We start from the raw sequence: 15,677 nt of genomic DNA, 5'->3' as shown, positions 1-15,677 counted from the left end.
ATTTTGATCAAAATTTCATTTTGTTGAACAGAAAAAAAGAGCTGGAACAGTTCATTGCAAATAAACCGATTACACATTATCATCTGTTTTCTTTTTGAGATTGAGGAATAGATGGGATTAGGGAATTTGCCTTTTCCCCACTGTAGTATGATCTCAGGGCTGATAAATACAAGTAGTGGAAGGGGGGGGGGGGCAGTGCGTTATTTTTAAGTTTAAATTTGATCACTTATGATCAGTGTGCTTGACAAAATGACTTTGATTTAAAGACATATACCAATATATACACCCTTGCACGTGTGTGTGGATGTGTCTGGATGTATGTATGTGTGTATAGATGTATGTATGTGTGTGCACGTGTGAGTGTGTGTATGTATATATATAAAATGCGTATATAATGTGTGTGATTGGTGCACTCTTCATATCAGTAGTTTGATTTTAATTTAAGCTTTGCAGTTCTGTCTCTTTTTTTTTTTTCTTTCTAGCTAATTTGCTTGCAATCTTTACAGGATCAGTTCAGAGCGCAGAAAAGAGAAGTCCCGTGATGCAGCCAGGTGTAGGAGAAGCAAAGAATCAGAGGTGTTCTATGAGCTGGCTCATCAATTACCTCTTCCTCATAATATCAGCTCACATCTGGACAAAGCCTCCATCATGAGACTAGTAATTAGCTACCTACGCATGAGAGCACTTCTTAGTACATGTAAGTATACGGCATAAAATATGGAGAGCAAAGTTGCATAATTAGATTGTTTTGCTGTGTAGTTCAGGAAAATGCATGACTGTAGAATAGTTCAGAAAGGTGTACACATGATGCTTAAAACAAAATGGCAGCTTACTCCAGAAATGTGCAGGCATGTGATATGCACAGTAATGAAAACACTTTAACTTTTGTAGTACATATATTTAAATTCCTGTACTCTGTTTTGAGTGCATAATTTTTACAGTAACAAACAACTCACAGCAAGCTGAGAAATGTGCAGCATGGCAAAATGCTGTAATAAGCACTGGTGAAAGGTGGGCAGTTTGGGAATCAACCACAAGGAGTAGGTTAATACAGCAATAATCTATGGCTGGACTGGGAGTTACGGTAGAATGTACTCACAGATGCCAAGTTTGGTGTTTAGGCCAGGAGTAAGTAAATCCCACCATAACCACACTTTCTTTCCATGAATGATCCCCACCTGGATGACAAAAGTTCTTTAATTGCAGTACAAGCATCCATACTGAAACAGTGTCAGTGGCGCAGCTTTGGTGCAGAAGGCTGTTGGTTCTGTTTGTGCAGCAGGTTGATTGAGTGCTGACACTGCATTGCAACATGAGTGCTGCACTTTTGAGAGTGTTGTCCTTCAGATGAGATGCTAAACTGAGACCCCATCTGCTTGGGTTGGTGGTAGCTCATGTGGATGTAAAAGATCCCACGTCACCTATCGAAAAGAGTAGGGGGAAAGATGTTCTTCGTGTTTCACTGTTGCAGTCATTACATTTGGGTTATCTGCTTGCAGGTAGCCCTCAGTCGGCCTGATTAATAAAGTCTTGGGTCCTGCGTCAGTTGCTGTCCCTTCTTCCATGACGTCAGGTTGTCAGGGGTATAAAATATGCAGCCGATGCCATTACATCAGTCCTTCTTGCCGTGCGGTGCCCGAAACAGAAGCAGTTCGCAAGTGCCAGTCGTCCGACTCCTGAAATTTTCATTTTCGAGTTTCAGAACCGAAGTCTTCAACTAAAGCTAAGTACCCCGTTGGGGAAACTTTTTCTTGCGCCTTACCGATGTCAGTAAAAGGTAATAATTGCATTACTTGTGGAAAGCAAATACCTCATAAAGATTTTAATTCGTACTGTATTCCTTGCCTAGGCCCTGACCACAACGTACCTTGCTGTCAGTTTTGTGCCTTATTTAATCAGCACACTATCCATCGTCGGTATATTTTCACCTCTAAATATTTTGTTTCTCTGTTTAATTATCCAGAAATGTCATCGGTTAGCCATCTGACTACCAGGATTCCGAAAAAATGCAAAGATAAAGACAGAGACAGGTTGCCGAGGTCCAAAACTGCCGATGACGCTTCTCCTAAGCCAGTCGCCAGTTTGCCGGTACTCAGTGAGGTGCTTTTGCAGCCCCTGATACCTGCTACTTCTGATTCGCAGGCCTCTACTGAGACCCATTCTGAGTTCGGTATGTCGCGAGATGCTTCAACCATGGAACCCGCAAATGTCTGTACCTTGTATGGGTCTGGAGCCGCTGTGCAGGCACCAGCTTCTGAGGGTGTATTCAGGCCTATGGACTTGCATATTAAACCAACGCTTCCTTCTTCACTTAGGCCTAAATCTTGAACCATGCCTAAAAAAACGACACCCAGGCCACATGTTCAGGCCTCTTTGCCTAAAAAACAAATGATAAAAATGGCTGAAGATTTAATAACTCTAATCAGGGGTAGCCAACCCCCCTTTCTAAGAGGCCTAGGACTGAAGTTGTTTATGAGTCTTCTGACCCGGATTCTGTTTTTTCTGATTCTTCTGATGATCTGGATTTGCCCTCATCTACTTATGAGGATTCTGATGCAGAGGACTCTATTCCCTCTGCTTCCCCTCCAGAGGATTTTTCTTTTGGTGAAACCTTGCATACTCTAAGGGAGCATTTCTACTGGGAAAGCCAAGATTTTTCTTATTCAAAAAAAGAGGCTTAGGGATTTCTTACTCCTGCCTTAGCATAGGCCTTTAGCTATTCCTCCTGTACTAGACATTGTTGATGATGCTTTTTCGGAATCTAGTTTGGCCCCTGATTCTTTGCCTCCTGCTCCAGAAAACCTGACAGATATTACAGGGTAAGATTCACACAAGTTCCTTTTTAAAAATCCTATTGTGGATCCAGAGACTATTTCACAGGGACCCAAATGTATTAAGGCTTCTACTGCTAAAAATTCTGCCTCTTCTGATAGAGACTCCAGGGCGCTGGATAGATGGGGTAAGAAGGTTTACACTTCTGCAACCTTGTCCATTAGGGCTTTAAACTGACAGTTTCATATGTTAAAGTATCAGCAACATGTTATTGGATTGCTTAAACAGAAAATGATGTTGATTCCTGACTGTGCGGAAAATAAAGAATTACAGGATTTAATGCATTCTGCTGAACAGGTTGGAAAACATACTTTGCAATGTGGATTTGATTCCTTAGAGGCCTCTTTCAGGGCTGCTGTTACTGGGTCTGTGCTCAGTAGGCATGCTTGGTTAAAGGAGCAATCTTTGCCTGATCATGTTAAAGCTAAATTGTTGGATGCTTCCTTAAATCAGGACCACCTGTTTGGCAACAAGGCTGAGGAAGTTCTTGTAAAGATGGAAGATAAAGCTAAATCTATGCAAACTGATTTCTTACAAGTTCAGCCTCCTAGATTTTAGTAGGCATTGGCCCTCTAAGAATTGGTCTTTTCCAGCCCCTTCCAGGTCTTCTCAAGCCAAACCCAGACACAGCAGAAACCTCAGGATGTTATGTGATCCTATCTCGCCTACATTCTGTACTGATGGCTCGGAGCCGATCCCTCGGCTCCGACTCGGCACGCTTATGCTATAGAGCGAGGCCTCTTATTGGCTGAGCTATCTTTATCCCAGGATGCACCACCACTAATCCCCCAGATCTCGTTTGCCGCTTACAAGCTTAGACGTGGTCTCAACTTGGCTGGGCTAAGTACTATTTATTTAGGCTTTTTCCTGTCAGAAATGTGCTTGCTTTAAACCCAAAAGCTGTTTTAACAGCTGTTGTCATACGAGTGTGTATTGATCAGTTTTGTTGAGAAATTCGTGTTTTTTTCGTCAGGGAAGGTTTCCCGTTTTAGTTAGAGGGGCCTTCCCCTGTTGCTTTTCTATTACTGTTTCTTTTGTGGGTCAAGTGCCCGTTTAAGTTAGAGGGTCTTGACTCTCTCTCTTTCTGTGTGGTTTGGTCACTGTATTGTGTAAAAAAAAAAAAAAAAAAAAAAAAAAACAATGTTGTTCTTTAGTTTGTTGTATTTCTCTTTATACAGGTACTGTTTTTCGAAATTAGTATGTCTAAAGAGCATAAACCCTCCGGGTTTAAAAAGTGCACGAGGTGTGGTTATAAAATGTCCATAACAGACGACCACTCCTCGTGCGTCTATTGCTTAGGCGCCAAGCACCTACAAGAATCTTGTAGCGTGTGTGTCACGCCTTTTCATCAAGAGTCCTCCAGGAGAGGAAAAACAAATTAATCCTCAAGGGGTTAATTAAGCCATCCTTCGAGGAAGCTTTATCTTCCTCTCCTTCGCCTTCAAAAAAGAAGAAAGCGTCGGCTCCGACCAGTCAGTCGGAACCGACTGCTAAAAAATCTAAGCAGACTTCACCATCGGCTCCACGGACTTCGGAGCCGGGGGTGGAACGGTCTGCCTCGATGCCTCCAGCCTCGACCCCTCTGGTTTCGGAGCCGAGGACTGGAGCATCGAGAGGCGGGTCACCTTCATCGGCTCCACTGATATTGGAGCCGATAGTGCCGGCTCAGACTCTTCCCCTCGGGCGAAGTCCTTATCGACACCGAGGGAAATTGCCTTGAGATCTCCCTCGGAGCCGATAGTGGTAGAGTCCATTCGGAGCCGGTCCCCGAGTCCTTTGGAGCCGATGGAGAAATCGGTTCGGGCCCGATCAGTATCCTCCAGATCATCCAAGATGTCTGATTCGGACATCGACAGGGTGCTACTTAGACTCTTCCAGTCTCCGGTGTTCCAAAAGCTAGTTTCGGCTCCAGCCCATTCGGCTTCGGAGCCTATGGTCCACTTCCCTACTATGGTTCCTCCTCCCACAGCCTCGGCACCGTTGGAGCCGGTGCTGGTGGAACCGGTGGAGGTTTTAGGGTCGGGCCCGACCCTTGCTCCAACTCCGGCTCTTGGGTCGTTGTTCAGTACACGGACCTCTTCCGTCGGCCCTGGGGGGGGGAGGCTTCGGGATTGATGTTTTCGGTCCCAAGTCTCCCTCTTGGTGCGTCGGCGGCGGGTGTGCCGTCCACTGTCGTGGCCACGGAGGTGGGACCCTCCCAGGACTCTGGTGGCCCCGCCTTCAGGGCTATGAGGAGTGCGTTAGCCAAATCTTCCTTGGCTACCTCCACGGTCTCCCCAGCTCCTTCCCTGCATACCGAGACTGGGTCTTTGGCAGTCACCCTGTCCTTAGACAGCGGAGCCCCGGGGCCTGAGGTTACCCCCACTGGGGTTTCTCCCCCTCCTGGAGGTCCTTCTGAAGCCTCTTCGGAAAAACCCCCCAGGAAGAGATCGTGCAAGAGGAAGCACGTTGACTCCCCTGATGAGTCTCTTACATTAGACACTGATCTCGATGACGCAGAGGGGTCCCCTAAGTCGTCCTCGGATGATGTCTCCTTTGCAGACATCCTGGAAGCCCTAAAACAACGAGGCGGCTGGCAGTCCAAACCCCCTTCTGCTGATGAGTCGGTGTTCCTGAAGGCCTTCGGGGCTCAGCCCTCCGCCTCCTGGGTGTCTCCGCCCTTCGATGAGCTCTTGGATTTGATCTGTCGAAGGGCGTGGGAACACCCAGACTCTGTGGAACCGGTGCCTGCTCGTCCGAATAAGTTCCTCTCTGCACCCCCTGAAAAAGAGTTTCTAACTAAAGGTGTGGCTGTAGATGCTTTGGTGGTGGCATCTGCTACCCAGCTAGATGTAGCAGAGGCTTCGACGTCCGTCCATCCTCCTAATAAGGAGTCTAGGAGCATGGATCGATGAAAGCGCACCCTGAGTTCAGCGGCCTTTACATTAAGGTCCTTGAACTACCTTACGCACTTTACTAGATTTCAGAGGGATCTGATTAAAGAACTATCCGATACCCTCTTGGGTAACCTGCCTGAGGAGCTGGCCCAGACGGTTGGCTCTCAGCTGGCTACAATGTCGTCCATCTCAAACTCGTCCATGAGGCTCATTTCTTATGCGGCCGAAGGCGGTAAGCAGCAGTACAGGCATTGCTCTCTGGAGACAAGCCTGGCTCCGCCTGTGTCATTTCGCGGAGGCCTTTAAGTCTTCCTTTGCCGACACCCCTTTGATGGGTCCTCCTGTTTGGACCCAAGGTAAAGGACACACTGACCCGCTGCGAACAGGAGGGTAAGACTCTGACTGCCGTGAGCACGATTTTCCACTCCCTTTGGCCTTATCCCAAGGCTAAAGAGGAGGGAAAATGTGGTTCCGTAGATCTCAGAAGCCTTACCCCTCTCAGCAGGATGATCCCCTTCCAGAGGCAGAGGAGGGGAATTCTTCAGGAAGACGCCGTCCCAGAGGCGGCAGAGGCCCTCGCAACACTGGAGACCGCGAGTCCTTTCGTGGCTCTTCAGCTTTTCACAGTCCCTGAGGGATTGCCCGACTGTGCAGCTCGGAGCCAGTCGGGGTCGTTCGAAGCACCTGAAAGCCTGGGAAGGTATCACTCAGGACCGATGGGTGCTTCGAATTATCGCCGGAGGTTACACCATCCCTTTCTCTCACTCCCCACCTCAGTCCAAAAAAATCCCGGACCCGCCACCCAGTCAACGGGATACTGCAGCCTCAGAAGTTTCAAAGCTGCTGCAAAAAGGAGTCATCCAACCGGTCCCCGCAGACCAGATCGGATTAGGGACTTACTCAAGATTCTTTTTGGTGCCAAAAAAGACCGGGGACTTGTGGCCCATTTTGGACCTCAGCATCCTAAACCGTTCAGTCAGAAAGTCCAAGTTCCGAATGGTCACCCTACAAACCATTCTCCCATTGCTGGAGAAGAGTGTTTGGATGTGCTCCATAGATCTCAAGGACGCTTATTACCATATCATGGTACATCAAGCGTCCTGGAGACATCTGCGCTTCGGCCTAGGAGGCAGTCATTTTCAGTTCCGTGCGCTGCCCTTTGGTCTCACCACAGCCCCCAGGGTGTTCACCAAGTGTTTGGCAGTCGTGACTGCTCACCTGAGAAGTCTAGGATTCCAGGTGTTTCCGTATCTAGACGACTGGCTCCTAACTGCCACCTCCAGGCATCTACTACTGCAGAGCCTTCAAGCCACTATATCACTGGGCAGTTCCCTTGGAATCACCTTCAATTGGCCAAAGTCTGTGTTGCTGCCATCTCAACGAATAAGATTCATAGGGGTAGAGATAGACTCAAACCGAATGCGGGTCTATCTACCTACAGACAGAATACAAACCATACAGACTCAAGTTCGAGCCTTACTTCCCAGGTCCAAAGCTCCAGCCAGGATGGTCCTGCAGCTATTGGGATCCATGTCCGCCACGGTTCTTCTAGTCCCCTTGGCAAGGTTGCACATGAGAATTCTCCAGTGGCTTCTTTCAGCTCAGTGGTCCTTTCAGGAACTCCCTCTCAGTCACCTCATATGGATCACGGAATCTTGCAAACGGGACCTTCGCTGGTGGCTAGTGTCCTCCAATTTGGATCAGGGACGACCCTTTGTTCTACCTCCTCCCGCGGCCACTTTGACCACGGACGCCTCCCAGATGGGGAGGGGGGGGCATTCCCTGGGCAGGTCAGTCCAAGGCAAATGGCACCCGGAAGAGGCCCTACTTCATATCAACATCCTAGAAATGAGGGCAGTATTTCTGTCCCTTCAAGCCCTTCACGATTATCTCCCTCAGGGCGTAATTGCCGTTCACTCAGACAACATGTCAATTGTCTGGTACCTGAGCAAACAGGGAGGGACCAGATCCTATCCTCTTTGCAGAGAAGCCATGAGAGTTTGGGAATGGGCAGTCTCGACCAAACGCTTTCTAGTGGCTACTCACATACCGGGCAAGTCCAATGTGATAGCCGGCAGATTGAGCAGAACCATCCTCTCTCCTCACGAATGGTCTCTGAATATGACAGTTGCAAATCAGATTTTCAGCAAATGGGGAGTTCCATGTTGCGACCTCTTCACGACTCCTCTGTGAATGCGAAGTGCAAAGAATTCTTCTCTCTAACCCCGGCTCCGGGGAAGAGCCCCATGGACGCACTAGTCCGTCCTTGGCCCACAGGCTTGCTTTATGCCTTCCCTCCAGTTCCTCTCCTTCCCAGGGTGATTCAAAAGGCATCTCTCTTGGGGAGCAAAATGATCTTAATTGCTCCTTACTGGCCTCGTCAAGTATGGTTTCCCTACCTTCGGAAATATGCTCTGGAAGGTCCATGGTTCCTGGATCAGATTCCAGATCTTTTGGTTCATCAGTCGGGACTATTCCACCAGTCCCTGCACACCTTAAAATTGACTGCTTGGCTCCTCCACTTCTGACTATAGTCAGGAGTCATACATTGGATCCAGAGGTTGTACACATATTATCTTCTGCCCATAAGTCTGCTACAAAGAAATTGTATTCTAGCAAATGGAAAAGATTTGCTATTTGGGCTCAACTCCAGGGCCTGGACCCCATCTCTATTCCCGTGGCAGAAGTACTAAAATTTTTAACTTCTCTTTTCAATCAGGGCTCTTCAGTCTCTACCATCAAGGTCCAATTGGCAGCGATTTCCAATTTTCACGAATCCATAAACCCACCTTTAATGAGCAACAGATTGTGTAAGACCTTCTTGAAAGGTGCTGCTTTGTTAAGACCTCCGATTTCTCATCCTGCACCTCCTTGGGATCTCGATGTGGTGTTACGCGCCTTAACTTCCTCCCCCTTTGAACCGGCTACATGTGATCTAAAGTTTCTATCATGGAAGACTGCTTTTCTGGTGGCGATTACTTCTGCCAGAAGAGTTTCAGAGCTTCAAGCTTTGTCAGTAAAACTCCCGTACTTGGTTTTTCACAAAGACAGAGTATCTCTCAGGCCAAATCCTTCCTTTGTCCCTAAAGTTTGTTCCAGTTTCTGCTTACAACAATCATTGGAACTTCCAGTCTTTTTTCCAAAATATTCTAACAAAGCGGAATTCATATTCCACACACTAGATGTCCACAGGCAGTTGCGTTTTTATTTAGACAGGACCAAACAAACAAGGAAAACAGATCAGTTGTTTGTATCCTTTGCAGACAATAAATTGGGCAAAGCTGTCACAAAGGTCACTATTGCCAAATGGATCAGGGACTGTATCACTCAAGCTTATTCTTATTCTAACAAAGAGCTTGCCACCTCTGTCAAAGCTCATTCTACAAGGGCTATGGCTACTTCGATAGCATTTCATTCCAAGCTTGCCATTAGTGACATTTGTGCTGCAGCTACATGGTCTTCCCCGCACACTTTCATTTCCCACTACAAATTGGATGTGGCATCTAGAGGACGAGCTTCATTTGGTTCCACAGTGCTCAGGAGTGTTTTCCAATGAGCCACCCAGGATTTAGGTGCTAGGGACGCTGTCCCATCAGTACAGAATGTAGGCGAGATAGGATCACATAATATCTTTTAGTTATGTACTTACCATAACTTTAGATGTTTGGGATCCATCTCGCCTACATTCCTAATAACCCACCCTCCTTCCACCTTCCTTGGAGATCAGAGGATATCAGAAGGTCCGAATCCTGTTGTTTCATCTTGAAACATCTAACAATGTTATATAAACAAGTTGTGCATGTGTGCATGAATGCGGACAAACAAGATCTTGGGGATTAGTGGTGGTGCATCCTGGGATAAAGATAGCTCAGCCAATAAGAGGCCTCGCTCTATAGCATAAGCGTGCCGAGTCGGAGCCGAGGGATCGGCTCCGAGCCATCAGTACAGAATGTAGGCGAGATGGATCCCAAACATCTAAAGTTATGGTAAGTACATAACTAAAAGTTTCAGTCCCAGGGGACACACAAGACTAATCAGTGGGGAGTTTCCACACCCAAATCAGGGAGTAGTAAGACTCCCCCTATAGAAAACTATCTCAATGACTTGCTTTTAAAACTTCCAAACACTTCCCAACTGAATGCTGCTTTAGGTGGAAAGATTGGTTTGCTGGCCAAAAACTGGGAACTCATTACCCAGGACAAATGGGTTTTAAATATAGTGTCCCAAGGATGCAGATTTCTTTTCCACACCTTACCAACACCAAGCGGGTGGCCAGATCTACCCCCAAATCAGTGGCAGAGGCCCAAAATCAAGTACTCTCTTTTTTTAAGCATGGGGGCTATTCAGTTGGTACCAGAAGAGGAAAAGGGAAAAGGTTTCTATTCGAGACTTTTTCTGGTGCCCAGAAAAGGCAATACATGCCGTCCTATCCTGGACCTTTGTACTCAGTACCTTTCTGGTGATTCCAAAATTCAAGATGCTGACTCTTCACCAGCTGCTTCCTATGCTAGGCAAAGATGCATGGTTGACGACACTAGACTTAAAAGAAGTATACCTGCAGATCCCTATCAGGGAGTCTTGCAGAAGATACCTACGCTTCAAAGCAGGCGACATGCACTATCAGTTCTTTGGCTTATCTACTGCGCCCAGGGTATTCACAAAGTGCCTAGCTCCAGTCATTGCATTTTGCAGGCAAAGAAATATTCAAATATATCCATACCTGGACGATTGTCTAATTCAGGCAGAAAGCCAGGACATTCTTTTGAATCATCTGGCCTTTGTTCAAAGGGTACTGACTTGTCTGGGGTACACCATAAACGAAAAGAAATCACACCTGGTACCCTGTCAACAAATTATATTCCTGGGAGCAAGCTTGAATACGTCCCAGATCGCTTTCCTCACACCAGAGAAACTGACTCATTTGACAACTTACTTCAAACATGTGGCCACAAAAACCCAGTTATCTGCAAGGCAAATACTGCAGGCCTTGGGGTTCATGGCCTCCAGCATTCATCTAATTCCATATGCAAGGCTGCATATGAGGAAACTGCAATGGTATCTCAAAAGCCTATGGTGTCAACATTCACAGGCTCTAGAAGCTATGATTCCTATCATACCTTGTCTACTCCTAGAGTTCCTTTGGTGGGCAGAGGCCTGCCACCAAAACAAGGGACTACCATTCACACTACCCCCTGCCACCCAAACTTTAACAACAGACGCATCAGACTATGCATGAGGGGGCTCACCTGGCAGGGAAGTGCATTCAGGGCAAATGGAACCCAAGTCAAATGCACTTGCACATAAATCAAAAGGAAATGTTAGCTGTACAGAATGCTCTGACAGCCTTCAAGGACCACATTCTTCCAGGACAACTAATGGGAAAGACGGACAACACCACGGTCATGTGGTACATAAACAAGCAAGGGGATACACACTCTTAACCCCTCTGCAGACTAGCCATGGCATTGTGGAACACAACCTTGAGCTACCAAGTGAATCTACAAGCTCAATTCCTGCCATGAAAACTAAATACACTGGCAGATGGACTAAGCATAAACCTCATGGACCCACACAAGTGGAAACTGGAACCAAGGATTTTCAACATGTTGACAAGCAAATGGGGGAGCCCAGATATAGACCTGTTTTCCTCCCCCCAGAGCCCAGATATAGACCTGTTTTCCTCCCCCCTGAACCATCAATTGGACAAATTTTGCACAAGGATTCCCCACAAACTAGCTTGGAAAGTGGATGCTCTATCCTTCAGCTAGAAAAACCTATCAGTTTATGCCTTTCCTCCTTTGCCTCTGCTCTCCAAGGTACCACTAAAGATCAAACAGGACAAGCCAAGGACGATTTTAATTGCACCAGACTGGCCACCCCAACACTGGTACCCCCTCTTGCGCAGTGTGTCACGCATGGCCCCATGGCACCTGCCTCAGACTCCTTCCCTGTTGTCTCAGCAGGGGAACCAGATTCTGCACCCTCAGCTGCAAACCCTGAACCTAGCAGCCTGGCTAACTACCTAATCTCTTCTTTTCCACGCCTCAGTAAATCAGTGATGGATATCATCTTAGAGGCTAGGAGGCCTAGTACTAGAAGATCTTATGCTGCAAAATGGAAATGATTTTGTTTATGCTGCAAAATGGAAATTATTTTGTACCTGGAACCTATCTCAAGGGATGTGCGCAGCAGTGCCCACATTACCTCAGATTCTACAATATTTGACTGAGATGCTTCATAAGGGCTTGTCCTTTTCCTCCATCAAAATTCATGCCTCAACCATTTCAGCTCATTATAGCACAGAGCCTCCCCTCTTCTCTCACCTACTGCTCAAGCAGTTCCTCAGAGGGTACAAAAATTTAAGGCCACTGAGGAGAGCTCCAACTCCAGCCTGGGACCTTAACTTTGTCTTGGAGAAACTCACTCTACCTCCTTTCGAGCCAGCTGCTACTGCAGATTTAAAATTCCTTTCCTGGAAAACAGCTTTCCATTTAGCAATCACTTCTGCAAGAAGGGTATCTGAGTTACAGGCCCTTATGGCAGTGGAGCCCTTCATCATCTTTCATGCGGGCAGGGTGTCCCTCAGAACCAATCCCTTCTTCATGCCCAAGGTGGTATCCAGTGTGGCTCTTAATCAGTCCATTCATTTGCCTACCTTCTTTCCTAACCCATAGAACAAAGGGAAACGGATACTGCACTCCTTAGATGTGTTCAGACAACTTAGATTCTACTTGGACAGGACTAAACCTCAAAGGAAATCCTAACAACTGCTGGTGGCATTTGCTGCAGGGACAGAGGGGAAAGCTATTTCTAAGCAAAGCATTTCAAAATGGATAGGCCACTGCATTCATTTCTGCTATAAGCACCTTGGAAAACCTACCCCACAGGGCATCAGACCCCATTCAACCAGGGCTGCATCTACCTCTACAGCCTTTCTCAGGGGCGTCCCTACAAGGGACATCCTAGAAGCTGCTACCTGGAGTTCTGTACATACTTTCACCAAGCATTATCATTTGCCAATTTTCTCTAAATCCAGAGCTGGTTTTGCCACTGCAGTCTTGCAGGGCCTTATAGCTGGCCCTAATTCTTTTTAAATTCCTCCTCCCAACCTTAGCTTTGGGAATCTACCCAAATGTAATGACTGCATCAGCGAAACATGGAGAACATACTACAGTTGTGTACACTTACCATAAATGTAGATGTTCGAATGTATACACTGTTGCAGTTCTGGTTACCTTCCCTCCAGCCCCCATTCTTCTTTTGGCTATACCTCTACTCTCATTTAATATGCTCAAAAAGCTTTTTGGTGTATTTGCTTTTTTGTTCGAGGTGTATCCTTTTATTATAGATTTAATTGCTTCCCATTAGGGGGTCACCTGACATCTGGGGCAAGAAAAATTGATGTAATGGCGTCGGCTGCATGTTTTATACCCCTGACGACCTGATGTCATGGAAGAAGGGACAGCAACCGACGCAGGACCCAAGACTTTGGGCCGATAGCCTAGTACCAACCTGTGAACTTATATTGGATGGGAGACAGGAAATTCACCCCAGGGATCACATCAGTCGCCCTGCTAGACAGAGGTCCAGGGAAGTAAATACTGTGGGAAGAAATAGCCAGTGAATTGTTATGGCTAGGCTTGTATAGGCCCTAGGGCTGATAGCCTAGTACCAACCTATGAACCTTTGTTAATCAGGCCGACTGAGGGCTACTGCAAGCAGATAACCCAAATGTAATGACTGCAACAGTGAATACACTCGAACATCTACATTTATGGTAAGTGTACACAACTGTACTTTCTCTACACTGCCCTTTGGCTTATCTACTGTGCCCAGGGTGTTCACAAAGTGCCTAGCTTCAGTCATTGCATTTTGCAGGCAAAGAAATAATATTCAAATATACCCATACCTGGACGATTGTCTAATTCAGGCAGAAAGCCAGGACATACTTTTGAATCGTCTGGCATTTGTACAAAAGGTGCTAGCTTGTCTGGGGTACACCATAAACAAAAAGAAATCACATTTGGTACCATGTCAAGAGATTATATTCCTGGGAGCAAGCTTGAACACAACTTCCAAAGATGGCTTTCCTCATGCCAGAGAAACAAATTCATTTTACAACTTACTTCAAACTAGTGGCCACAAAAACCCTGCTATCTGCAAGGCAAGTACTGCAAGCCTTGGGGTTCATGGCCTCCTGCATTCTTTTATTCCATATGCAAGACTGCATATGAGGAAACTACAATGGTATCTAAAAAGCCTATGGTCTCAACATTCACAGGATCTAGAAGTATTGATTCCTATCATACCTTGCCTACAGTTAGAATTCCTTTGCTGGGCAGAGACCTGCCACCAAAACAAGGGACTACCATTCACTCTACCCCCTACCGCCCAAACCCTAACATACGCATCAGATTATGCATGGGGGGGCTCATCTGGCAGGGAAGTGCATTCAGGGCAAATGGAACCCAAGTCAATTGCACCTGCATATCAATCAAAAAGAAATGTTAGTTGTACAGAATGCTGTGACAGCCTTCAAGGACCACATTCTTCCAGGACAATTAATGGTAAAGACGGACAACACCACTGTTATGTGGTACATAAACAAGCAGAGGGGTACCCATTCTTACCCCCTCTGCAGACTAGCCATGGCTCTGTGGGACACAGGCTTCAGCTACCAAGTGCATCTACAAGCTCAGTTCCTGCCATGAAAACTAAATACACTGGCAGATGAGCTAAGCAGAAATCTCATGGAACCACACGAGTGGAAACTGGAACCAAAGACTTTCAACATGTTGATAAGCAAATGGAGCACAGTGATAGACCTGTTTGCCTCCCCCCAGAACTACCAATTGGACAAATTCTGCACAAGGACTCCCCACAAACAAGCTTGGAAAGTGGATCCCCTGTCCTTCAGCTGGAAAAATCAGTCAGTTTATGCCTTTCCTCCTCTGCCTATCCTCTCTAAAATACTACTAAAGATCAAACAGGACAAACCTAGGATGATTCTGATTGCAACAGAATGGCCACACAAACACTGGTACCCCCTCTTGTGCAGTGTCACTGCTAGCCCCATGGCATCTGCCTCAGACCCCTACCCTGCTGTCACAGCAGTAGAGCCAGATTCTGCACCCCCAGCTTCAAACCCTGAACCTGGCAGCCTGGCTAATTACCTAATCTCTTCATTACTATCCCTCAGTAAACAAGAGTTGGATGTCATTTTGGAGGCAAGAAGGCCTTGTACTAGAAAATCTTATGCTGAAAAATGGAAAAGATTCTGTGCCTGGAACCAAACTCAATAGATGGCCACAGCAGTGCCCAATTTACCTCCGATTCTTCAGTACTTAACTGAGATGCTTCACAAGCGCTTTTCCTTTTCTTCCATCAAAATTCACGTTTCAAAATTCAAGTTTCTACTCGAGACTTTTCCTGGTACCCAGAAAAGACAATTCATGGCATCCTATCCTGGACCCCGTCTACTCTAAAACACCTTTTTGGAAATTCCAAAATTCAAGATGCTGACTCTTCACCAATTACTTCCTATGCTAGGAAAAAATGCCTGGTTGGCAACTCTAGATTTTAAAGAAGCATACCTGCACATCCCAATCAGGGAATCTTGCATAAGATACCTACGCTTCAAAGCAGGCTACACTCACTTTCAGTTCTCTGCACTGCCCTTTGGCTTATCTACTGCACTCAGGGTATTCACAAAGTGCCTAGCTCCATTTATTGCATTTTGCAGGCAAAGAAATATTCAAATACACCCATACATGGACGACTGTGTAATTCAGGCAGAAAGCCAGGACATACTTTTGAATCATCTGGCCTTTGTACAAAGGGTTCTAACTTGTCTGGGATACACCATAAACGAAAATAAGTCACACCTGGTACCCTGTCAACAAATTATATTCCTGGGAGCAAGCTTGAATACAACTTCTCAGATGGCTTACCTCACGCCAGAGAAACAAA

At 46.4% G+C, this 15,677-nt stretch overlaps 1 protein-coding gene across 1 annotated transcript in view; it reads left to right on the top strand.

Moving 5' to 3' along the window:
- Window positions 1-15,677, top strand: part of HIF1A (hypoxia inducible factor 1 subunit alpha) — a 1,533,321-nt gene that overhangs the window by 118,002 nt on the left and 1,399,642 nt on the right. Inside the window, exon 2 of the mRNA XM_044074492.1 lies at window positions 507-697. Within this exon, the coding sequence (XP_043930427.1) occupies window positions 507-697 (191 nt within the window). The remainder of the gene's footprint in view (window positions 1-506; window positions 698-15,677) is intronic.

Source organism: Protopterus annectens, chromosome 6.part0, assembly GCF_019279795.1.
Source record: "Protopterus annectens isolate FY-2018-M chromosome 6.part0, PAN1.0, whole genome shotgun sequence".
Taxonomy (NCBI): Eukaryota; Metazoa; Chordata; order Ceratodontiformes; family Protopteridae; genus Protopterus; species Protopterus annectens.
The sequence above is the reverse complement of the archived record's forward strand: the minus strand, read 5'-3'. Positions and strand labels throughout refer to the sequence as shown.